This window comes from Halictus rubicundus, chromosome 3 (assembly GCF_050948215.1).
Source record: "Halictus rubicundus isolate RS-2024b chromosome 3, iyHalRubi1_principal, whole genome shotgun sequence".
In the NCBI taxonomy this organism is placed as follows: domain Eukaryota; kingdom Metazoa; phylum Arthropoda; class Insecta; order Hymenoptera; family Halictidae; genus Halictus; species Halictus rubicundus.
This window is the reverse complement of record NC_135151.1, coordinates 16,217,277-16,242,768: the sequence shown is the minus strand read 5'-3', so window position 1 is coordinate 16,242,768 and position 25,492 is coordinate 16,217,277. Positions and strand designations below refer to the sequence as shown.

Sequence of the window (25,492 nt, the reverse complement as noted above, 5' to 3'; positions counted from 1 at the left end):
TTAACAGTCCCGCAGAGAAAGTTTCAATGTGTTTCACTTTACGTTCGAACACGTGGCACTCTCAAAGTGTCAATGCAGAAAAAACATTCGATTGATTGCTCGTAAACGTTCGAGCCCGGGTCTCGCGATCCGAGGTGACGAAATGGGGGACAGGTAAATGATCAGGGACCAGTCGCGCGTTATCCGAGAATATTAAGAAGCTGGCGTCGCGAATCGCTCACCTCTCTCGTTCGGCGAGCTGAGCCCGGTGCTCAGCCTCGTGGCCGAGCCGCTCCAAGGCCGCTGCTCTCTCTTCGGCTTCTTCGAGGGCCGCCATCGCCCTCGCCCTCTCTTCCCGTAGCTCCAAGGACCTCCTCTCTAATTCTGTTCTCTGCGCGGACACCAGCTGCACCTGGAACGCCGGCAAGCCCGACTTTAACAGACTCGCGTTTTATTCGACTCGACTTTGTTGGCCTCTAACAATCCGCTTACGAATCACTGTTTACACTATAGGCGACGGCCTCGCGCGTGAACACGTGTTCGGTAACCCTTTCGACGAGACGTACGCGTGATTTCGCTTGCTGGCCGAGGGTACGCGCACGTATTTCTGAGGTACACCCTGGCCAGTGAATCAAGCTGCATGTCGGATAAAATTATTATTTAGAAATGGTTACTTAATTCCCTGAGTATTGTTTCTATAAGAAGACCGTGTGCAGTGAATTCTCGATATATGTCAACAACACGGGTCTTGCTAGCGTCGCGTATCGTCCAGGAGACATAACCGAGCCGTGTTAGGCCCTCTGTCCACGGATGATTAACACAAGAACGACCATTAGTCAAAATGACTGCTTCCTAATTTTTTCTTTTACAATTACTGAAATTGTAAAAATGTTTTCATCGGAAATTTTTTAATGAACCTCTTCATTGAAACACATATTACAATACAAGTTGTATGAAGTCTGAATGGGCACAGTCTTGTCACTGTTACAAAGCAATATACGTCAGTCGCATTTATTGCTCGGTCGTTCTAGTGTTAAATATGTATCGACATTTTCGTTCGACTCCTCGCTCTAGACTGACTCTTCCAAAACAACTAGAGTTGCTCCTGCACTGACCCTCATCCGACCCCGCCACGCAAGTCCGCGAACCTCGCGAGAAGAAAAACAAACACCGAGCACAGGTGTTCACTTCGGGTTTGCCTAAATAAAGTGACCCGCCGCATGTATGCATTCCATCGCTCGGTGTCGCATTTTCCGATCGGCTGTTTCTACACTATTTTTAAGGAAAACAGTGGCGGCTCGCATGTAGGCACTGTGGGAACCGCAGCACCCCCTATTTCCACCTGATATTAGGGGTACCCGTAAGTAATCAATTATTTGCAAAGAATTTGTTTTGCCTTTAGTTCTGTACCGATCGTTCAAAAGGAAACACGTATTCTTTTACCATTTGCAGGAAAGCAGCCTGTGTTCAAAATATTCTAAAAAGTATAATTTTTTTTACAACCCTGTAATAAAATGGCGGCGACCGTGCCTTCCGAGGATCATATTCGTCATTGCATACTTTTTCATTTTCATGCGGGGTTTAATGCAACGGTAACAACAAAGAAAATTTGCGATGTTTATGGAGATGTATTGAAGGTCAACAAGTGTCAACGTCAACGTCAGTGCTCACCGGATATTCTTCCCTCTGACTATGATCTTTTCAGATCTCTGGAGCATTATTTAAGAATTAAAACATTCACTTCTATAGAAGATGTAAGGAGGCACCTTGAGTCATATTTTGCTTCACGCACCCTGGATTTCTATAAGAGGGGGATTGATTGTATGCAGGAAAGATGGCAAACTGTCCTTGATAATGATGGAGATTATATAATAAATGAAGAAATAAAAACTTGAATTTACTACAATGTTTGTTTTAGATTCGCGCAACACGTATTCGGATAACGGAGGATTCAGATACCATCGGTTCGGATAATCGAGATACTATTGAAGTAGCAAATATGCTCCGAATTATGCCGTGTTTGGTATCATTTTAAGCCGGAAAATGTCACAAATATGTCGGTAAAATAATTCATAACTAGGATAATTGTACAAATTTTTAGTTCCATCGATAGTTTTAATAAAATTTAAGTGGAATTTCGGTTTCTGCGATAATAACTTTTGTGCGCGAAAGACGTATGTGAAAGCTGCACGAAATCCCGTCAGACTTTCAATTTTATTACAAAGGGCTTTTGCGAGCTACAGACGCAATAATGAATCTGCAGTCTTCTAACGAGGTGCGCGTTACGTCCATGGATTTTGCCCGTTAGGAAAAGCGCTAATTACTCGAGGCCTGCTCGTGGATATAGAAGACAGTTAACATGTTCACTATCCCATAACGAATGTAAGAATCAGGACGATATCAACTGAATAATTAACAAGTCACGCGCAAATAAAACTAACAAATGCCGTACGATGAATACGATTTAAAAAAGCTAAAACGACCTTGTAAAAAATATCGTAAATCGAGACACGAGAACGTTGACACCGAGTGAACTCGAGAAAAAAAAAACGTAAACGATTTCGGAGTTCGATAACCCAAAATAGAATAAAAGTTTTAGTAAAATTTAATAAGCGACGATACAAGTGATAACCCTTTGATCTAGCGTGATGGCCTTCAACTACGCAAGTACTCGAACACTACGAATTATGCAAGTCAACTGTAAACGTGTGCGCGTGGATCAATTCGTTATAAAATATTTCGTTTCTTTCCTTCCCGCTCGAAAACGTGACAACCGGGCGACGCTTTTGTCACAAGTATAGTCTTTCGCGTTGGTCTCGTTGCCGCGGAATGGGTCTGCTTGCTCAGAAAAAGTGGCAACCTTTGTCGTTTTCATCGTTCCGCGGCATAATCAATAACATCGACGTAACGAGCAGACGGCGTAACGTGGACTCGCAGACTTAATTCATGCGCGAAGAGCATTTCCTGAAATTCGAGAACGCGACGCGGCGTCGCCGTCGCCCCTTGTAAGGAGAGAACAAAGGGCGCGGAGCCCGAAGGACGCCGAGTTTAAGTCGATCTCGCCAGGGGTCACGGATTCCGTTTGCTCCGCCCGAATGCTTCTCACGGTTAGGTTTCTCCCGTGTCTTCATTAAACGCGGGACCATTCGATACCCACGCGAGATCATAAATATTCAACCATTCCCAACGATGTCCGCGAAGCAACGGTACATGCGACTCCCAGAATAATTTCTGGACTAATCTACGATCGGACATAGAGGAACGGGGTCAGTGCTGGAAACAAGGATTCTCTGCAACTCGCGAAGACGATTACATAATAAAGTGCGTGAGAGTATTTCAGACTCGTATCGAGTGACGATCGACTAAGACGAGAGGTCCTGGACTCGCTTCCAAATTTTTGCAGGACTAATGATATTCCGGGAACTACCTAATATATCGCGTCATTTTACAAGTTATTTTTCCGTGTACTAGGTATTAGATAACGGAGAATCGCAGGACGAGTCGAATGCAATTTTTGGGAATGATTTTCGACTGTCGCTATTGGATTTCGTTGAAACGCTAAACTGCATGGACACTGATTGAGGAGTCGAGAAATGGCTGCAATTAACCCTTAACGGACCAATGCCGCGTATATGGCGGCAAAAATTAAAAAAAAAAATGAAATATAAATATATGTAAAATAAAATATAAATATTTTCCTTTTTATACTTCATATGAAAATGTTGAGCCCACAGTTTCTCTTCGTATGAAAAATACTTTGAAATACAAAATGCTTCCGGACCGTTAAGGGTTAAGTACCAATACGTTTTCAATCTAAAATACGTACTGTGCGTGCCGCGCAAGAAGTCCCGTGAAAGGAATGCGGGGCTGATTGGTCAGAGTGGAAGGGGTACGCCTATAGCTGCTCTATCGGCGGTCACGCATACTTTATGTAGCGTATGACGTCAAACCCTAAACGTTGGACTACTGGAGCGTCAACGGTGGGGATAGGCGGAGCGAGCGAGTGTCCTCTTTGCCCTTGAGCAGTCCCGCGAGACTTCTTGCAAGCCACGGACAGTATGCATTCAGTCACTTGGGATTTTTGATAGTTTACGAAAGAAGCTAGAACTACTGGCGAACAATTTAAAGAACTAACCAACTGAAACGTTTCAACACCTGCTGTTTAACGCTAAACCTACCAAGCGTTAACAGTATCAGATAAATATTGCCTTATGAAAATGGCAACTCTAAATTCATTGAGATTGTCCGTAATTTTCAGTATAATGAATGTTTGGACAAGGAAATGTATTCTTCTATTTACCACAAATGAATAAAATCGGTCATTTTGACCGTGGTAGGTTTACTGTTAAGAGCCATTTAACTTCAAACTGAACAGTAGTTTTGTAGCTGCCATTTCTAAGTACCGGTATCCTAATTCTTTTAACCTTTAGCACTCGAGTGGTGACTCTGAAGCACCACTGGAAATTGTTGTGGCATTATTTCAAAGAAATTGCAAAAAATATTACAAAATTTGTACTTAATAGATTACTAAACATGTAAATATTATATGTGGAAATCGGATCAGTATCGCATGAATAAAATGAAAATATTCTAAGGAGGAAGAAAAATTTAGTTTTGGAATGAAAATAGCACCGAGTGCAAAGGGTTAATCTCGAGAACGGAGCTCTTGCAATATGAGAAGTTTTCTAGATAAAACTCTGTTTCAAGGGACAGTTTAACAACGCCCGTGTGACCATCATTTTATAGTAATTAAATGACGATACCGCTATGCTACTGCGCCCACAAGGAAAAGAAGAATGATTCACAATTCTCTGAATCACCGCCAATGATACAGGATTTGTTCGTCGCGCGAGAATAATAATATACAGGTACCAATTTGCAACACGGTGTACCCCACGAGGCCGGGATCTTTTTGCGGAAAGTTTGAGCAACATAGTAGGCGGAAACCGTTCATTTACCTCGTCCCTGAGAACCTCCAAGCTGCTGACGTGATCCTGGAGCGTGGTACTTCTGAGGGCACACTTTTCCCTGAGCACCTTGACCTCGATGAGTAGCTGCTCTTCCTGTTTGGCGGCTTCCCTCAGCTGATCGGCCAGCCTCGTGTTCTGAGCTGTGAGCTCGGTGACGAGCGTCGCTTGATCTCGTTCGGCTCGCCTGGCGCGTTCATTCTGCTCCTCCAGCTGACTCCTCAACGTCTCCACGTCGGCCTGCAGCTCCAACACTCTGGCTTCGCTCTCGCCCTTGACTTCCTCGAGCCGTCTGCGGAGCAGATGCCTCTCTTGTTCTAGACTCTGTTGGAACAAACGTGCGGAATGTTAAGACCATTTAGAGAAATCAATAGAAGCCGATCCGACTAACAACACACGCGTGTGCTCGACGCCTTTCAGCGGTGGCGCGTTGCGAAACGAGGCCGAAAAGAAAATGGGAACAAAACTTTTTCGTTCCGGACGTCATTTCTCGGAACATTCAATTACGACAAGAGGAATGATCTGTTGTAGACCAAGCTACCCATGTATAGTCAATAGCTCAGCAAGTGTCATTCCTGGACTGCGGATTTTATGCGTTTATGACAAAAATGAGTGGGTGCAATTTAAAACAGTGAAAAGATTCAAAGAATGAGGGAAATAAACGTTTACTTAGCTCCTGTGTGTTGCAATGGATGAATACAAATTTTATTTTGCGTAAAGATCCGCAGTCTAGTTATCTCATACGAAAGCGCATACTTTCAGTTGTGAAAATATCTGTTCGTTACATTTTCTGACAAAAATGGGTAGGTGCAATTTAAAACAGTGAAAAGATTCAAAGAAAGATTCAAAGAATTTGAGAATCTCGATTATTAATAAGGGAAATAAACGTTTACTTAGCTCCTGTATATCGTAACGGATGCATAAAAATTTTATTTTGCGTAAAGATCCGCAGTCTAGTTATCTCATACGAAAGCGCATACTTTCAGTTGTGAAAATATCTGTTCGTTACATTTTCTGACAAAAATGGGTAGGTGCAATTTAAAACAGTGAAAAGATTCAAAGAAAGATTCAAAGAATTTGAGAATCTCGATTATTAATAAGGGAAATAAACGTTTACTTAGCTCCTGTATATTGTAACGGATGCATAACAATTTTATTTTGCGTAAAGATCCGCAGTCTAGTTATCTCATACGGAAGCGCATACTTTCAGTTGTGAAAATATCTGTTCGTTACATTTTCTGACAAAAATGGGTAGGTGCAATTGAAAACAGGGAAAAGATTCAAAGAAAGATTCAAAGAATTTGAGAATGTCGATTATTAATAAGGGAAATAAACGTTTACTTAGCTCCTGTATATCGTAACGGATGCATAAAAATTTTATTTTGCGTAAAGATCCGCAGTCTAGTTATCTCATACGGAAGCGCATACTTTCAGTTGTGAAAATATCTGTTCGTTACATTTTCTGACAAAAATGGGTAGGTGCAATTGAAAACAGGGAAAAGATTCAAAGAAAGATTCAAAGAATTTGAGAATGTCGATTATTAATAAGGGAAATAAACGTTTACTTAGCTCCTGTATATCGTAACGGATGCATAAAAATTTTATTTTGCGTAAAGATCCGCAGTCTAGTTATCTCATACGAAAGCGCATACTTTCAGTTGTGAAAATTTCTGTTCTTTGTATTTTCGATAATAAAAATTCACTTAATACACGTACAGTTACATTTTGAGTACCTGAACCTAATTTCAGAAGTTTCCAGCATTCCCTCTCAAATTTCCACTAATTCCCGCAATTCCAAGAATTCCCGCCTCCGGTTACAACACTCCTCGCGAAACGCATGCAGAATGATTCATGGAAAGTTTCACGCGGAGAACAAGGTGTAGCCGCTAATGCGGCTCGAGCAGCTCTTTCGCGCGATCTTTCGGAAATGATCTCATCGATCGAACGAAAGAGATACGCTGGCAATTGCAAACAGGTCGATGAAATCCTATTGGCGTCGTTCGCTTAATTGGAGGCAGCGAGCACCGTGTTTAACGTAGCCGAGCGATTCGGTGAAAAAGAATTCTCGTCGATCAGCGGAGCTAATTTTCAACGTTAGACCTCGAAGCCGTTCGCGAAATCACTGGCAGAATAAATCGCTAGATTGGTTCCAGCCTCGTTGTCCGACCTAGGAAGTCAAACGTCCACGGGCGGAATACAAATGGAAACGGAGAAAAACAGGATTCCGTTTTTTTTTTTTTTTTTTTACGAAACTGCCGGCTTGTTTCTCCGCGGACGTCGTACGACGAATTTTAAAAAGATCCAGGTGAGTCACGAGCCGAAGACGCGTCCTGTCTCTTCAGGGTCGACGATTTACAACTGACAACGGTCGGGACCCACGTGAATCCGGTGAAAGGACAACGATTTGAGGATTTCGTAACGGTGGTGTGTGCAAGGGGGGTTCGAAACAAAAGCTTCTCGCTCGGGAACTTTCATCATCGGCCGAGGTCGTTGGATCGGCTTTGGGCCTCGGCCAAGCACACAAATCTTGCCTCGGACTGCGGGAAACGAGAACGAACTGGAAATTGACTTTTTTTCGGGCTGGAAGCCCGGTTTTATTCCGGGTCACCGGAAATTCTTTCCTTTGTTTGCTCTACTTTCGTCTCGACTGTTCGCCGACGACTTTACACCGCCCGTTTACCATAATTGGTTGCATCAAAATCATCGTTGTACAAAATCTATGCACCCGCGAGACATCCAGATGCAAAGAGAGCGGTGTGTTTCCGTAATTAATTTTAACTAGAGCTCAATGTTACCCAATAATTGTTATTCGAACGGAAGATTAAATTATCGCCGACTGTTTACAAGATCTCACCGTGTTTGCGGTTTAACTTTAATTAATTGAGGAAGAGAAAGGAACGGGGCGGGCGATTCTGCGAGTTACAACGGTATCTGTGCGATTGAAACGTCGCTCTTACATCGCACTGACTTATTGTATTATAGATTGGTTATCTATCGTTTCCCGAAAAAATGCACCGCGCAGCTATTAGATAACGATTAGATACGAAGCTCGTTTCGCGAGTTGTCGACAATATTTTCATCATAATTTATGATTGTGTTGGCGGAACATTTTCTGTGAAGCAAACAACGATTTTTAGAGTTTTTACGATGATTATGTAAACGTAGAACTATTTTGCTGAATTCTTCGGGTCTGTACAGACTCGAAGCGAAGAAATAGAAATTGTTGTTGCTTTGTGTGGAAATTAATGTGCGCGAAGAAAATGGGAATAAACTAACACCCGAAACTATATTTCATAACCACGTGTTCTCTCGAGTTGGCAAATAACGAACAAATTAACGAAGAATTGCACTATCTAATCGGAAAGAAGCAACACATCATTCTCGGTTATCGGCTTATGGTCCAAGTCGGGCTTAAAAGCTATGTTTCCAATAACATCACTCTCGGTTACAATGAAGCACTTAAACTGACGTGTCTGTAGTAACATTTCACTCTGTTATGGAATATTTAGTAACAATGTGAACGAACGAATGGAATACACTAATGTTTGATGCACGGATACCTACGAATAAAAATTAATTAAATATAATAGGTTGATTATCTTCTTGAGAGAGTATAGCACATTCGAATGTTACTCAATTTCCTTGAAAACGCTTTTTTTAGAAAGAATATTGCAAAGAAAGTATAGCTGCGACTTTCACAGGAAGAGTTGTGCCAGAACTAAATCCGTGATAAATTCCGTAATCAATGGATACGATTTGGTGATATCAATCCGGATGCATGCGCAAATGAACATGCGACTGTAATGCGGGTCCGCGCACACAAACAAACAATAGCGTTGTTTGATGTCGGTTCAGTTTATCGAGCTAGAAGGTAATACGGCCTTGGTCTCCCATGGTTACTCATCGACCGATCGCCGGCGAAACTAAAGGCTTATAGTTCGCTGATCCCCCAAAGTTCACTGGTGGCCAATGAATTCTATTACGGAATTGCCCGAAATCCGGCGAATTACTATAATTGGTCGCAAATTCACCTAGTTCGGAAGTCGGGGAATTCCAAAACCGGGTTGAAGCAGCGTTACTGCTCGCTAAATAGCAAAATAACTTTTCATCGTAATCCGGACACTACTTGTTACAGAAATGTTGAAAGTAATGTTGACCTTATAAAATGTAGAAACAAAAATTTGCCTGCAACAGACAGTTCGTTCATTGATATTAAAAATAGTAAAAATACTAAAACTGAATGCTAAAACAAATACTAAATGCTATTCAATGGATGATACTGGAATAATATCAACCCTCGGACTCCTGCGAGTTCTAGCCCTGTGCCGGAGTCACTTCTGACCCGTGCCGATATTTCACAACAGTTTTCCTTCGATATAAGGCGATGACTCGGGACCGGCTTTCGTCCTATTTCGAACTTAGAAGAAGAAGAAGAACGATTTTCTTATTTCGAAATAAAAAGCGTCGTCTTATATCGGAAAAATATTGACGGCCGCTCGAGCTTGTCTCCACCGCGACGGGTCACGAATGACCCCGGCTAGCGTACGCAGGATTAATCCTTCCAATTTCATAGTTTAACAAGGCATTGTTTATACCCTTCGATTCTTTAAAAACAGATGGATGACTAATGCCGAGTTTTACTCGTCAAAGCTCCTCGGCGCTAAACAATAATCCAATTCGTGGAACAATCGAAGGTCAACCTGCATTTAAAGCGTATTGAATAAGAGCCGATCGTTATCGTCTGTTATCATTGAACACTCGCTCTTTATCAATTATTCGTTGAACATCTGTTCCATCAGTTTGATCAGCTTCGCACAGCTGGCGATACAATGAAGTGTTTTTCGTTACAAGTGATCAGGTAACGCTATCCGTCAAAGACAAGCCCTGCTCATGGATACTTGGTGAATATGCAGATTTTATGCATTCATGACAAAAACCGGTAGATCGAATGCAAAACAGTGAAAACATTTACAGAATTCAATCCCGCAAAAATGAGAAGAGTATTAGAAAAATAGAATTTAAAATACTGCTGTGCTGGCAGGTGTATGCAAAAGTTTAAATTGTTTACCATTCATGCGTAACGACTTGTAATTCCAATGGTTATAACCTTCCGCCTTTTTTGTAAATAAGCAATTTTCAAAATTGACAAAAGACCGAGACTTTTACATATACGTAACATTTTCATTCGTTCGTTTTCAACAAATTTTAATCAGCGACTTCTCTATTAAACTGGAATAACCGAGTTTGAAAAATCTAAAAACCTTTTAACCACGGTTTCATGTGTTTCACAATGCGATTCTGACTTTCACTGGAGCGATAATTTAATTGTGAATTATTTTAGCCTGAATGATTGACGTGCGAATGTCGGTTGTATCAGAACGCGTATGGCTTTGAGCTAGAAAGAGAGCGCCGCGGTCAAAGGACTAGGGAAAAGAAGTAAATGTCTAGGCAGGCAGCTGCTGCGTCATGCAATTAATGCGGACAATTCTTATTTTGCATAAAACTCCGCAGTCTGGCGAAGACAAACGTTACGATCCGAAGCGAGGAAAAGTGTTCCAGACGGGCCTGTACATGGAAACGTGAGACGCTACGGGAGAAACGGAGTGTGCGGAGATTGATACGGAGAAAGGTACGCAAGAATTGTAGACGACGGAGTGCAGGAAAAAGCGGCGGCTTGTGTAATTCATGTGAGAGAGAAGGTGCACGCTTTTCCATAAGGTAACCGGCGGTGATCCGTGAGTCACGGGGTCTCCATCCCGTTCTCCGGCACGACTGTTGTGCTGCTCCGATTGTAGTGGTTTTGCTGCCGATGACGCTGCGAACATAATACTCCCACGCTAAACTGCACCAGGAAACGGTGACCGTTGCCTTTTCTGTTGGTGCGCTTAGTTTGGATGCATTCTACATCCTGCTCAAATGAGTCTTGCCAGTAATAGATGGACATTATGCGGTCCGACCGGAAAGAATCATTCGAGCGACGCGCACTCTATGCTCTATTGATTCCAGCAGTTAGCATTAGCACTGTCGCAAACTTCTAGCTTGTTTTTTGTTTTTTCTTTTTTGTGTGTTTGGTCTTGCATAAAACGGCCTTGCATAAAAGTATGTTGCACCGTCATCGTTCACCCCTCGCCTTACAGTTTAATTCCAAGACTGCAGCAGACTCGTTTTATCTGACACACTAAATACACAATAAAATAAAATAAAATAGTTTGTGTTGTGGACACAGGTTATATTTCGTCTTTTAATCATTTCAATTAAGGACAAAAATATTCTCTTTCTTGTAATTTCATTTTTGTCATCAATCTATGAAATCCGTAGTTTAATAATCATGTAGCACAATAACAGTCATGGAAGTATTGTAAAGTACATCATATATGACCAACGTGGCAGCCAAAATACTGAAAAAGTTTCTATGAGAAGAACAGAAACAATCTTTAAATTATAATTTATATACGTAAATATTACATATAAATAATATTGAAGAGACCAATTCAACTGCAAGAATTATTTAATATTGTTCTAGCATTGTTCGTTGAATGTAACTCAATATTTCCTACGGTTGTTGAAAACTTTTTTTAATATTGCTGAATATCTGTTCCTGCTACACGGAAAAGTATTTTTATGTTTTATATACGGTCTATTCGAACTAAAACTTTCGCTTGCAAGAATTTATTTGTTCACTGTTCCCGTCGGAACTTGTGATACGAAAACGTTTTTAATAAAGTTTTCACCGTTTAAAATAGAGCCTGCTGGAGAGTTTCATAACTTTTTCGATTCCTCTCTGCGAACCGACTCTGAACGTGATGTTGAATTTGGTCAGACGATAAGGATGGTCTTTCCATTATTTATAAAGCCCACTTCTGAATATGTTCATCGCGACGTTGATTCATAGCGTAGAAAGTGTTATAAATACTGGAGCGAGTTGCCCGCGAACGAAGCATGGGAACAGCCTAATAAATGTTTTAATTCTTGACCGCAACAATCGAGCACAACGCGCAACGCTTTTCTATTCTTTTTCTTTTCTTTTTTATGTAACAAACAAACCTGTTCGAGAAGTGTGCGCAATATAAACCCATACCCCGGGAGCGGTTCCACTTTTCAGGAGAGTGTAATTGCACGTTGCACTCGAGAATCTCATTACAGAAATGTATACAGACGCTCGCGATTCGAGCGATTCAATTTTTCGCACACAATGAAGGTTCCCCGACCGAAGAGATCCTCGGTCTTCTCGGAGTTTCTAAAATCGCTTTTGTGTAATTTCATTGAACAGTATCTTCCTCATTATCTATTTTTCCTCGTTAACACGTCTCCTATCGCAGTCCACGGATCTCGCAATACGCGTCGAGCGTAAAACTAGTTCACCCGTTAACAACGTTAAAACTCTCACAGTTTAAAAACCTAATTATTTATAGATTTGTTAAATATACGACTCGGAGAACATGAGATACACCTCTCATTTCCGCTACAGGTGTTAATTCATTCGAGGAATGCAACGTATCGTACGGTTGCAATCAAAGTGTGTCAAATACACGTTACCGTAAAACCACTGACAGGGTTCTTCTGGCTGTGAACTCTTAAAAAATCAATTTCTTTGCAATCTCTTTAATTATAACGAACGTGTGTACGAAAGGATTTATTCGACTTCGTAATATCACTTTAGTTATAGGCTTTAGTTATAGGTTACGTGATTCACAGTTACCAGGAAGTTGTTACCATTACGTTAATTCTAAAAATTTGTTCAGTTACGAATGAAAATGCTGTTGTTATTATAACCTTCTTAACTCCTTCCCGTACGTTAACGAGCCCGACTCGTGATGAATATTTTGACTCAAACGTAAACATTGCGAGTGGGACTCGTGGACTGAAAATCGGGCCAAACGTAAACATCACGAGTCAGACTCGCGGAATGATGTACAAATATCACAGGTGTTTACATTTCGGGTAGTATTGCAACTGTTTTCGGGCAAAAACGAAAAGAAAATTTATATTTCTTGTATACCCACGTTTATTTTGATGCTACTTTGCTTGAAGTGTTCACCGCGAGTCTGATTCGTTACGGCAAGGGGTTGGACAATTTATTAAAGAATTCTCAACTGTTGATCTTAAGTTTTAACCCTTAACGGTCCGGAAGTATTCCAACATTTTTATATCAAGTACTTATATCAAATACTTATATTATTAACCCATTTGCATCATAAGAACATATGAAAAGAAGGCTTTTACCACCAAAATTTTTTTTTATTATATTTAAGTACAAAAATGTCAACAAGAGAACATTTCAGCATTATAAGAAAAAATCATAATTACTACTTTCATCTCCAACAACACCCTCCATTTCTATTTTTTAGCTAACGAATAATGACAGTGACCAGGAAAATTGAGCGTATATATACGCTAATGATGCGAGTGGGTTAATTACTTTGATTTTTGCCGTCATATACGCGGCATTGGACCAGTAAGTAAAAGTGCCATGCCGCTTATATGGCGGCATTGGTCCGTTAAGGGTTAAAAATACTATTGGAAATCTGCCGGTAAGTAAAATGTTAAGTTTAACGTGAACAGCGGCGAATCAATCAGTTAGCGTGAAAATCGAGTTTATCGCTCAGCACCAGCGATACACGTGGCAAGAAACGTGCTAATTCTTATCAGGCTGTTTCTCTCGAGTAATTACGAAAGTCCATCGTGTCGCTAAAAGCCGAGGAAGAACAGTTTCCCTTCTGGTTTCGTTTTAATGGGAAAATGGCGCGCGACCCCGAGCCGCGGACAACGCCGAGTCTCGATAACGACGCTGACACCGGGGCTCGGGATTGCATCGTTATCTGTCGTTATTAATAACCACGAGGGATGAATCATAGATACGCGGCTATTACAACAACTCGTCTTCTCGGCGAACTGAAGCATCTGTTACTGCCGGTGAATCCAAGCGTTCGATTGCAAGCCACCCATACATTGACCTGGCCGATCGATGAGGATAATTGCAAACGACTATCTAGGTATTACTTTGAAAAGTGGCTAGCGCGACAAGGTCCTCGTTACCGGTGAGTCACGAGTCCTGTCTCCGACGCTCGATCCTCGATCAGCTCCGGCTGATCTTTCCACGTAGGTATCAATGTCGCCGTTAACGTTACACGGATGACGAAATAGTCCCATTAAACGATCAAAGTGATCGCCGGGATGTGGGAGAGGTTGCGGCTTGAGGCGTCAGAACGATCAGAGAAATGACATTGGAACAGGTAACAGAGGTACAGTGAGCGATCAATTTGCTGGTCAGCAGTGAATACATGACCAATCAAATTGATTTCTCCATCTCCCGAAGAAAACTAATAGAAATTATTCGAATGATTTTGTTAAGCTAGCCGGAGATGAAAGATTTACCTGGATTGTTAACTTCTGACACTTAATGTACAACATTTCAATGATACAACTACTTTTACGTTTGCCGTAATAATTCATGAAATTACTATGAAAAACCCTGAGCCCTTTCCTTCTTCAGGACATGAAAACGCTATAATTGGATGCTATAAAGAGAAGCAGAAAATTATTGCTAAACTTTCTCTGACAAACGGCATATAATGTGTACCATAAGCGTTGCTTTTACATACTTACGTATTTCTAACATCGGCCATTCAGACTCGCCGCGCGCGGACAAAATGGACGACGGTTGAACCGACGCTTCGAACGCAACACGGCAAAAACAACCGTGAAAACAAAGACTCGAAATAATAAGGTTTCGAAAGGAAAACCGTTCCCGGCCGTACAAAAATGATCCTAATTAAACGGCGAGCCTGCAATTCATCTTCCGACACACTTTATCGGACTCCTAATTTAATGGCTGAGCTCCTGTCGCTTTCTGCTCGAAGAGACAGACAACCGCTCGATAGAAAGAGAAACAACGGAAACGAGGAAGCAAAATGAGCTGCGACTGGTACGAATCGCCGCGGATCTTCGATTTATCATGGCCCCCGGACTCGACCGCACAGCTCGAATTCCGATTCGAATCGTCCTGGTAACGCTGTTTGTTCATTATGAGCTACTCTCTCGGCGTTTTAAATCTCCTGCTCGCTGAAAAACCGGTAGAGATGTACCTGCCGTTCAAACGCTCGCTCTTTTTCTCCGAGTTCGCGTTTCAGCAACAACCCACAGGCTTTTACGGGCTTTCGGCGATTTCCATTGCAAAGACTGGACGAAGGTGACCCCGGTTTCGACACGAGGCAACGCGATCGCATTTCCTTTGATCGCAAAGCGCAACGGTTTTCGTACCGAATCTAACGTAATTACACGGTACGGTGGATAAGACCTTCCCGCAGATCTGTTTCTTCTAATGAAAGATCTGCCCGATGTTTCTTCGGGCTTGGGAAACGCAGCGGTAGCTGGAGAAACTGTGCCGCGGATGGGAGATAATGTCCTTCATAAAATGCGTAGCACTCTCATTGTTTCGATGAAACTGATCTTTATTTAGGGTACTCTTTATTAACATATGCATACTCTTGCGGTACTTTCGTTTCATTTTGTATGAACTTTTTAAATATCTTCCAATTCCCAGGATCCTTTCGTATGTATTTACAGTAATCCCTCAGTTGAAAAATTTCTTAACCCCTCGCCATACAACTTGTTTGTCTTCCACAATTTCTTAAGAGAAATAAGAAATTTTTATTGATTCCATAGGGTAAGGGACCCAATGTAACATATATATTAACTGATTTTAATGAAATAAATGTAATATCTCTTTTTCAATATTCATCATGCTTCAAAAATAACTATAATTCATATAGGCACAGTAATTGGGTCCCTTACCCTATCTATATTTAATTTAGTGCTTAGATACTGATTTCTGGTAGACGTGACACCCTGTATATTGCGACCAACATTCACCGCCAATGGGCCCCACGGAATGGTACAGATGACGACATAATTAGGGAAATTGCCAGGACTCGGGCTACAGGAAAATATACTAAACGTACTTTATAACGGTGGAGAAAGGATAATAACGAAACTTAGGAACGTTAAAATAATTAAACGACACTCTAAACGCCTCCTCGAACGACTTCCTAATTACCACTTCCTTATAAGAAAAGTTAACGATCCTGAAGTTTTTCCGATCCTTTTCCCGGGCCCTGCCAGCTATCGGTATCAACTTCATTACACACATTACTTCGACATTAATTACGATATTTCCTCGACTAACTTTCCCACCGTTATCTGTCTTTCTAATTCACGAATAAACAGCGGACCCGTTCTTCCTCGCATGCTCCAGAAACGTAAACCGCATCAGAAAAAAGAAACTCGTAGAAACCGAAAGATTCGCTTCCTACGGGAAATTACTTGGCAATAAAGATCAGGAATGCAGTCGAGTTGCGTAACTCGGTGCATTTTTGACATATTTGCCGAAAAAGTCTCTCCGCGCGAGGGGCGCGGATTAGGAACAGCGAAAAGAATATTTACCGCGAACGCGGTTTAATTGGCATTGCACTTCGCCGGTGACGCAGCGCCGCTCGGCTTTCGGTGCACGAGCGTTGCGTTGTTCACTTTCCCTCAGAAGAAAACGGTAATACGAGGCGAACCTTCGTCGAGGAAGGAGTCGAAGAAGGAGGGAAGAGAAGGCAGCTTGTAATCGGACCGCAATGGCCCGTGACGGGCCCGTCGATCGCCGTAGTAGCGCAACTCGGTCCATCCATTTATTGCACAGTTCGCTTCGAACAGAGTTTTAAAGCGTTAAACGATTCCTTTGTTTGTCAGGCCGATAGATCTCCAAGTATTCGCCGACAGAGTGATCGTAGGCTTGAGCCATCATTGCGGAACGAGATCTTTTCAGATTCGTATGTACACAGGGATCTACATTTCCTTGATTCACCATCGCGAAACTCAACAAACAAAAATTCAATTTTCATAATTGTATGAATGCGCTGAACGCTTACGCCACTGGATGGGTTAGAATATCTCGTCTCGCATGTTTCACAATCTTTTGTGTACAATAAATGTACGAAAATAATTGTTTAAAAAGACTGTTCACTTACTACTAGAAGATACGTGTGCACAGTTTGTTTACACAATTTTTTCGACCGGAAGTTTACCGTATTTTTTGTATTGCAGTTTTATTATTTGAATAAATTCTATTTGAAGATATTTGTGAACTGTCAGTACATAAAAATCTGCACTTCGTTGGTGAGTTTTGTTTACAATTACTGACAGTGGAAATTGTCAAAAATTTTGACAATTTTGAGGTGATAAATTACAAGAATATTTTTCTAGAAATATTTTTATTCCTTAGGTATGGCATCGCGGTTATGGAATGCAGCTTTTGATAAATATCTTCTCAAAGGAGCAACATTATTCACCTGGAAAATATTTATTTCTTCGTCTCGAGAATCCTGCAAAATATCTTTTGTTTCATCGCAGAAAATTTCGCTGCGTTAATGTAGCGTGCAGCATGTAGAAAACGCAACATACGGTAGCTAAAGTTATTCATCGAACAGAAGAATTTTCTGCCGTCACAGTCTGTACAACTTGCACGCTCGTGTGACCGGTTACACTTGATTATTGCTCCGCAAGAACACGACCGTTTTTACCGATATTTATTAATAACGTTTCAAATGCAAATGTTAACCGAGGTCTCTTGACATACAAGTTCTACTTCATGACAATTCAGGCTACGATCAGGCTGGAATTATTGACCAACCATTTAAGTATGCCGACTCTTGAAAACTTCTATTACAATAAAAATAACGTAAAAACTTAATAGAGGTTACACCACATTTCTTTTTTCTATATAATATTCATATAAAAGTGTTCCACTTATCTACTTAACTCTTATATCTATATAATTGTTTTTTTTTTTTACTCCACAAATGTAACATTAATAAGAAACAAGGATTCATACCAGCGACTTTCTAACAGAAACACAAAAAGAAGTTCAGACCAAGGATAGAAATGGAATCTCATTTATGCGAGTGAAGATTCATTGCAATATCCAAAGAAATGTTGTAAATAAACTGCGAGATTTTATGACAGAAATGATAAAACATAAAGTCTACTTTCAGGTTTCTAAAATTTTCAAGGAAAAACCTATTTGAATCCCGTTCCATACAGTTGATAAAGACAATTTCTATTTTGCATAAAGATCTAGTGTGGGATAGCAAAGAAGAAGGATAGCAAATGTGGTCGGATAAAAAAAGGGTAATTTAATAAAGCAGAGAAAAAAGAATACAAATCAGCCCGATAAGTCAGGCTTCTCACTTTCACACTCTCTCTCTCTCTCTCTCTCTCTCTCTCTGTCTCTTCGCAGCTAAGCTAGCTTACATACAACTCTCGCTCGACAGTTTCGTTCGACCCCTCGCTCTAGACAGACTCTTCCAAAACAATTAGAGTTGCTCCTGCACTGACCCTCCACTGACCCCTGCCACGCAAGTCCGCGAACCTCGCGAGAAGAAAAACAAACACCGAGCGCAGGTGTTCACTTCGGGTTTGCCTAAAAAAAAAGTGACCTTTAAGGAAAAGGATCTTTAAGGATCTTTAAGGATCTTTAAGGATCTTTAAGGATCTTTAAGGAAAACAGTGGCGGCTCGCATGTAGGCACTGTGAGAACCGCAGCACCCCCTATTTCCACCTGATATTAGGGGTACCCATAAGTAATCAATTATTTGCAAAGAATTTGTTTTGCCTTTAATTCTGTACCGATCGTTGAAGAGAAAACACGTATTCTTTTACAGTTTTCGGTAAAGAAGCCTGTGTTCGAAATATTCTAAAAAGTATAATTTTTTTTACAACCCTGTAATAAAATGGCGGCGTCTGTACCTTCCGAGGATCATATTCGTCATTGCATACTTTTTCATTTTCATGCGGGATTTAATGCAACGGTACAACAAAGAAAATTTGCCATGTTTATGGAGATGTATTTAAGGTCAACAAGTGTCAACGTCAACGTCAGTGCTCACCGGATATTGTTCCCTCTGACTATGATCTTTTCCGATCTCTGGAGCATTATTTAAGAATTAAAACATTCACTTCTATAGAAGATGTAAGGAGGCACCTTGAGTCATATTTTGCTTCACGAACCCTGGATTTCTATAAGAGGGGGATTGAAAATTTGCAGGAAAGATGGCAAACTGTCCTTGATAATGATGGAGACTATATAATAAAATAAGAAATAAAAATTTAAATTTACTACAAAGTTTGTTTTAGATTTCAAAATAATTGATTACTTATGGGTCCCCCTAATATTATCGATACCTTTTAATATAAAAATCTTTGTATGGAACTGTGCGCTTCGCAATTTCAGCGGCGTGGTGTTTGACTGTTGTGCTCATGCGCACGTAGGAAGCTGAAATTTTTCTGGAGCAGCACCACCACTAATTTTAGCTACGAGCCGCCACTGAAGGAAAGAAAGCAGGAGCACAGTATCTTGTATAAAACATAACTTTTAATGCATCGATATTAAACCACGCAGAAATGTACCTTGTATAAGTTTAACGTCGAGCTGTTTATTGCGGTCGCCGTTGCAATAGCAACTGGATAATGGCAAAGCCGGATACGTCGGTGAGCATTACCGCGAACGGGAGTTAGGGGAAGCCCGTGGCAGTCGGCGCAAAGTGTTGTGTAATTTCTGTAGATCGCTTATGCCTCGAAATATCGCTTCATCAGGGAAAAGGCCAGCTAATTGGATCGGATCTTCACTCGTCTACGATTGCATCTAGCACTCTGAAGTCAAACAGTTGTTAGGATCTTTTTGCTCGTGGTTCGACGAGCCGCTAAGGGAACGTGCTCGCATAAGGAGCACGTGGCCATGCGAACAGAACGGTTTCACCCATGTTAGCCGGGGAATAGCGAGTTTGCACAACCGCGGCACCATTGACACGAGCTGTCCCGATTACTTCATCGATATTCGATGATCCACTCTCTCGAAAGTACTCGGTCGAGCATTTAATTGCCTTCAGAATACGGTGAATAATGCAGTTACCAACTCCGATATCGCGTTATCGTTTTACGTAAGCGGCACAGCCTAATTCGATCCCACCGGCCGGTTCACGGCGGCTGGAAAGGTGCCTGCCTCCGAACGTAACCATTTACGTGGTTGGCTATTCAATCTGCTGTGACGAACCGTAGTAAAATCCCGCACTCCGAGCTCCGAATATTGCGTAATTTCGTTCGCGTGGAAATGGCGCAGCCGGAACTTGCCGGAAAGGTGAACCTAATCGGACCGCAATCGTTTTGCACCGATAAATCAACCACTTGAAAGAGAAAACGGACTGGATACACTCGAAAATAGCGGCAATCGATACTCTCTAGATTAATCGTCGAAAGATTTCCGACGCACTATCGAATCTATTATCAAGCTCATCAAAGCATAGAATTTCACTTGCTTCCTCGAAAGCAAAATTCGACTCTCGAACGAACTCTCGAACGACACGATCGAAAGCAGACAGGTACGCTGAGAACACTGGAACATCGGCTATCCGAACTATTCGGAGAAACATGGACGTTCGGACAATAGAACAATTAGTTAGTTTCAGTACTAGACTAAGTCCTTACTGATAAGTTGGACTGAACTTCACCTTCTGGGACCAATAATTTTACACTTTCCTTTGTACAGTCCTGTAGATTGTGACGAGAAGACTCCAAAAATGCAAGTTTTAAAGCGCGGAGTTCACTCGTTCAAAAGTTACACGCGTGTAAAGTTGAACGATTTGAAGCGTTTTTCACGGGTAATGGCGCCGCCATATTGATATGTGATGTCGATAACATAGATTTGCAACCGTAGTCTGGTAGGAAAACAAAAACGGAAAAAATTGCTCAACGTTACACGTGTGTAACTTTTGAACGAGTGAACTCCGCGCTTTAAAACTTAGATTTTTGGAGTTTTCTCGTCAAAATCTGCAGGATTGTATAAAAAAAAGTGCAAAATTTTTGGTTCCAGAAGGTGAAGTTCAACCATAAGTTGTATAATAAATTGTGTTCTATGTGGGTCGTTCCAGGCCGATCTGTTTCACAGTTCATATACATGTAAACACATGTAAACACATTTATTTACATGTAAAATGCGATTTCAAGGAATAACTAGACCTTTAACGGTAAGAGAGAATTTTGAGTTTCTAATCCTTTCATTCTCATTTCATGAGTCCTTAATGCGCTACAAACGCAAGATGAGTCACAACAATACAGATGCGAGAAGTGGCTAAATTTTTTCCATAGTGTTGAACGTTTGTTGAAGAATCAGAACTCGCTCGAGTACACAACAAGGTGCGTCGGCACGGCAAAATCGCGGTTGCAGCTGGAAAACAAGGCGGCCATGCTATCTGCAGAATCTCCGCGAAAGTGGCCAAGTACACGATTAACAAGATTACAGGCTGATTACGGCAAACTAAAGGCGTCTGTCGCAATACCGTCAGCGACAGGTCGCTGGCTGCCGCGCGGTTTCACGGCAACTATTATTGTTTACAAAACTTATGTGACTCAGCCCGGCAATTAAGCCACGATTGCGTAACGAGTTCGCGGCTTCAAAACCTTTCGAAATGTATCAAGGCTGCACACGAGCAACGCCTGCGTGGATATTCCGTGAAGCTTTTATCTTATCGAATCGACGACTTTGTCCGGATGACAATGCGTACAACCCACTATTTCGCGTAGGAAACTTTCCGTAATATTATGTACTCGAAATCGACAGATAAACGGAATTAATTAAAATCGTATTTAAAATAGTTTCTCACAGCTATTTCAACAACTGAAATGATAACAGTTTTCAAGCCCCGAACACATCTCAGAAAGTATGTTCCCCGGGATAAGCGAACGGTTCGTGAACATAATTAAACATTACCTTAATCTTCGTGAATAACAAGAATATTGCTCGTAACACAGATTCAAGAATATACACTAGTTCACAATGAGAGTCAGGTTACAACTAATAGTAACACGCATTCGTAGGACACGGCACGGTGTCACATAATTCTGGAAGAGTGACGTAACTGCCCTCTGCCGACCCAATTACGAAGATGAATAGGATTCTTCCCATAAGTAGCCAAAAAGTATTTCTGCAATTTCTGTCTAGACCGCCGATTTTATGTATTTATGACAAAAATGAGTAAGCGCAATTCGTAACACTAGACCAATTAAAATAATTGAAAAATATCGATACACTATCTTGAACCTGTTAAAATTTTTAAAGGAAGAATTAAACGTGTTGCTCATGTCTCAATTAATTGACTAATTACTGAGAGTGCTTTCTTGATTCACGATTGAAGTAACCATTGCTATAGGAAAACTTGTTAAGAAATCCTTAGCTGTGTGTCATGTACAAGCTGGTGGAATCCTTTTCCGTAGTAATAATCTTCTTTACCGAAGTTCTGAAAAGTCTCTGAAAATCGGATGCGAACTTTTGCAATCATCCAGCAATTTCCATTCCGTCTTTTCCATTTCCTTTTCCACGGATATCGTCGAAACCACAGCGCGATCGATGATTTAGAGAAATAAGATTACCTTATTACCCGGCGGTCTTGCGGCGCCGAGTCGTGGGAAATAAGGAAATGGCCACGGAGCAAGCGGGAGAGGGATAAAATCGTGGAGAAAAAAATATTTCTTCTTATTTTACAATGCTCCCTTAAGCGGTAAACCACGTCTCGGGAAACAAGCGTACCGATCTCCCGTTTCAGATTGTCATTCGACACCGTCGGGTGAGAGTACGCGCACTTTGTGTACGCACACAACGACCATGTGTGTACGCCTCTTATGAGAACGACGGAAAAACTCGCGGCGTACGTTACCTGCCACGGAATTTTCCTTGTCGCAAGATCCGTCGGCACAATTGAATTAATATGTCAGCGAAGGAAAACGCGACCCACGATAATTAGGCGTGACTCGCGCGCGCACGCGAGACGCTTCCGGGACCCTTCCCAAGCCAATTTTTGTCTTTGTGAGACCGGAAAAAGGACCAACCGTTTGCCCTACATGGGAACATAAAATGAGGATCGGAGTTGAGTCATCCAGGTCGTCGAGAAATTTCTTCTTTCTTGCAACTGAAAGAGCTCCACTATGAAGACATTTCTGATTCTTTCCCGTTCTTTCTGCTACCACAAAGCGAACGTTTTTCGCGAACGTGCAGGTAAAAATGCCCGAGGTCATTTGGTCGTCGTTAGACCGTGGAAAACAATAGTACAAAAATAAAAAAAGTCTACAAATTTAAAAAAGAAAGAAAAAACTGTTCTGCGTCATAATCTGCAATATTTCTGATCTTTTATTTAATTTCGTGAGAAAGAATCGAGCAACAGTAAACCTGGACTGTGTACTTAGGCTGTTCACCAACTTTATCTCTAGAAGCCGGATATTAGATAAAACGTTTGAAATGTTATCGAAATAATCTCAGGCCCGTCTAATTGTTGACAAAATCCATTTTTCTCTCAGAGATACAATCGAAGGAAGCGGAAAGTCGGTCGTTCAAGAAGGAAAAGCAAACAAAATGAGCAGAATGACTTAGCTGGTGTTAATCCCGAGTGAAATCGTACCGCAACCACGGATTTGAGTCTATCACTATTAAAACCATAAATCTTGCGTTTCCAATCGCAGATTACAGTAACCAACCGAACTATCTAGGTCGTCGATAGACTTTTTCTTTCTAACATCGACGTTCATGACGTTCATCGCCCACACATTGACCAACTTTTACGAATATATCTCGATCATCCATATTGTTCGGACATCAAAACATCGACGAGAATAAAATCGAGAAAGCGAGTGGACAAAGTATGCGAGTCGCCAGTAGACATGGCAGCGAGAAAAAGAATTGGCCCATTCCATTCAGGCTTGTTTCTTTGTTCGCGGAACCAGTGTTCCACATTTAACTTCTGTCCTAGCTAAAAAAAATCATGCTCATAAATTTGTCTCGTACACTTGGAACAGTACGTTAAGCTTTGTATTGCGTCGACGGATAAGATCTCGAACCGAGATGGAAAGAAATCACCAGGAAAAAAAGACGAATACGAGTTTTTCTGGACGGAACTGAGAAAACTGAATCATTGTCTTCGGAATGTTACACGAGTGAAATGAGCACCGCTTAATTAGCAGTTTATAACCATTTCGAAATTAGTCCGCAAAATTACCAACTAATTTCCTTACAGCGTACGGGAAAGACAAATGATGACGACTTCGTCAAGTTTTATCTCCTCTCGGTACAGCTCCAGCTACTCCAATTAGCTATCTATCAACGGGCTCAAACCATCAAAAGCGGCCGCCGCGCGAGCTCGTAAACGCTCAACACCGCGTGTCCAAGTTGCCTCGCAACAATTCCTATTCCTGAGGACCTTGTTAAAACGTCACGGTACGTTGTGGACCACCATAAGCGCGTTCATCGTCGATTCAATTTCACTGGATCCTCGTGCGTTCGCCGACAGATTACTCGTTTGGTTGCCACAGACGTAGAACTCGAAGGTATCGGGTAGCAGTAAAGAATTTTCTTCAGGATCAATGTCGAAGGTTACAGCAACAACGTCGATAATATTATCGCGGATCATGGAGAAGTTATGCTTCCTATACTCAAACTTAAAATGAGAGTACTTCCTTAAACGGGCAGGTTCCCGAGGTGATTTGAAGTAACTTTTTCCTTTGCGAAAATGTTCTCCGCCGCTTTGTTTAGGAGTTATTAACGAAAAACACGGACCAATCACACAGCGCGGCTACAGCGGACCGATTCCGGCTCGACCAATGGCAACGTCGCGCTCAGTGGGGTCCGTCGCCGAGCCGGAATCCCTCCGTCGTAGCCGCGCTCTGATTGGTCCACGTTTTTCGTTGATAACTCCTAAACAAAGCGGCAGAGAACATTTTCGCAGAGGAAAAAGTTACTTCAAATGAGCCCAATAACCTCCCCCTTCAATGTAGTACAACATTTTGGGCAAAATTGAATTCTTGTCCGAAGAATGTCCACGAATTTCAGCGTTTTAAATTTTCCTCGCTCATTTTTCTCGCAAATGCATAAGACCCGCAGCCTAATGGTAAAATATAATTCTGCGTGTTTACCGTGTAGCCAGATAAATGAAGATGCGAATCACACCTCGCTAATGACCGCTCATTCGTTTCGCCGAGGGCAAAACTCTAGGAGCGAAACGGGGCGAACGAGGACGCAAGAAACAGGTGGAACAATGGGCGACGATAACGAACGAGGTGCAACAAGATTGAAAACAAACACGAGGACATTTCCGTGTAACGGTACGCGGCTGCTGTTGCCAGCCGGTTTTCGTGACAAACCGCGCTGAAACTTCTTCTGGCATCGGCGTTGTTCTTTCCGCTCTTTTAATTCCGTGCAGCTCGAGGGTGTCTTCTCGAAAGCGGTTTCGTTTCTTCTGCGCCTCCGATCCGCCGCGATATCTACCCCGAAGAGCAGCCTCTAACAAGGTACAACGCGCGGCCGGCCTGTTTTATGATCCAAACCGAATAAAAACGCTTTTTCGACGTCGTCTCGATTTACCGGCGACCACGGAAGAACGGGGCAAAAAGCGTCGTGGAGAGTTAGCCGCTAACGGTGTCCAGCTCTTCGGGAAATTTTAATCGCTACCGATCGCGTGAGATCC

At 41.7% G+C, this 25,492-nt stretch overlaps 1 protein-coding gene across 1 annotated transcript in view; it reads right to left on the bottom strand.

Annotated features, from left to right (window-relative positions):
* Nucleotides 1-25,492, bottom strand: part of LOC143352827 (bicaudal D-related protein homolog) — a 52,207-nt gene that overhangs the window by 6,014 nt on the left and 20,701 nt on the right. Inside the window, exons 2-3 of the mRNA XM_076785722.1 lie at nucleotides 4,938-5,270; nucleotides 222-391 (exon numbers count right to left, since the gene is read on the bottom strand). Of these exons, the coding sequence (XP_076641837.1) occupies nucleotides 222-391; nucleotides 4,938-5,270 (503 nt within the window). The remainder of the gene's footprint in view (nucleotides 1-221; nucleotides 392-4,937; nucleotides 5,271-25,492) is intronic.